The sequence below is a fragment of the Seriola lalandi genome, unplaced genomic scaffold (genome assembly GCF_002814215.2).
Source record: "Seriola lalandi dorsalis isolate HSWRI2012SDOR001 ecotype SW California unplaced genomic scaffold, Sedor1 jcf7180001977757, whole genome shotgun sequence".
NCBI lineage: Eukaryota > Metazoa > Chordata > Actinopteri > Carangiformes > Carangidae > Seriola > Seriola lalandi.
The window spans coordinates 1-946 of record NW_019448423.1 but is presented as its reverse complement, the minus strand read 5'-3'; the positions used below and the strand labels follow the sequence as shown (position 1 = coordinate 946).

Here is a 946-nt window from a genome sequence, read left to right as displayed (position 1 = left end):
CATTCATCCATTCATTCATTCACTCACTCACTCTCTGTCTCACATGATGCTGCAGTGTGTTGTGACTGCAGGATGTTGACTGACTGTGTTTCTAACAGTAACGAGGGGATGGAGGAGTCGGAGGAGGAGCCGAGGAGAGGTCACGCTGAACGTCGGCCATGTTACACCTCAGTGGACTGGGACAGCAGAGAGGAGAGACGACCTCACTTCAGTGACTCCTGGTACCACAGGTAGGGGGGAGGAGCCTCTCTGACGTCATTTTCAGTTAGATTTAGTTTGTTTGTCGACGTCTTCTTTTAAAACCTTTTGAACTAATAAAGTTTTCTTGATATTGATGAACCTTCACATCTGGATTCTCAACTTTTCCCGCCTTCCTCCTGCAGATCTTCCATCCCTCCACGAGAAATCAACCCCCGCTCACATCATCGCCCCCCACACGACGGCCTTCTCCCCGAGCCGCAGTTCCTCCCTCCGCCTCCTTTCCACCCACCGATGGGAGCCCCCCCTTTCCACCCGTACCGATGGACACCCCCTCATCCCGACAGTCAGTGGAGGAGACCCCCCCGCCCAGAGGAGAGCAGGTCCAGATACGACCCCCATGAGTCGAGGTGGAGTCCGGCCCCCGGCCCTCAGGAGGACAGAAGGAGAGGTCCCCCTCCCCCCCCCCGCTACGCCTCACGCTGGACCAACGAGTCCTACGACAGACCTGAGGAGGAGTGGGGGGGTCCCAGAGTCAGACACCGTCACTACAGACACACAAACGGGTTCGACCACTACTAGTCTGATCCACATGAACTGCCTCTGTTTACAGCTGCTTCTCTCCTGAACATCTGTTTCAACATCTGTTTCAACCTCCAGGTCACTCACAGATGTTTCCTGCTGAGAGGACAGGCCCGCTCACACCTGTTCACACCTGTTCACACCTGCTCACACCTGTTCACACCTG

The 946-nt window shown here is 55.5% G+C and overlaps 1 protein-coding gene across 1 annotated transcript; it reads left to right on the top strand.

The window, feature by feature from the left end:
* Window positions 1-76: 76 nt before the first annotated feature.
* LOC111657445 (uncharacterized) lies at window positions 77-940 on the top strand. Its single transcript, XM_023409623.2, has 2 exons — window positions 77-230; window positions 384-940. Exons 1-2 carry the CDS (start codon window positions 109-111, stop codon window positions 778-780), a joined length of 519 nt encoding a protein of 172 aa, XP_023265391.1. The 5' UTR covers window positions 77-108; the 3' UTR covers window positions 781-940.
* Window positions 941-946: the final 6 nt, after the last annotated feature.

What these genes read in the sequence shown, in the direction of transcription:
- LOC111657445 (XM_023409623.2), top strand. Translation starts at nt 109, where the DNA reads ATGGAGGAGTCGGAGGAGGAGCCGAGGAGAGGTCACGCTGAACGTCGG. An exon ending in AGTGACTCCTGGTACCACAG is followed by an intron (nt 231 to 383) that starts GTAGGGGGGAGG and finishes TTCCTCCTGCAG; the next exon opens with ATCTTCCATCCCTCCACGAG.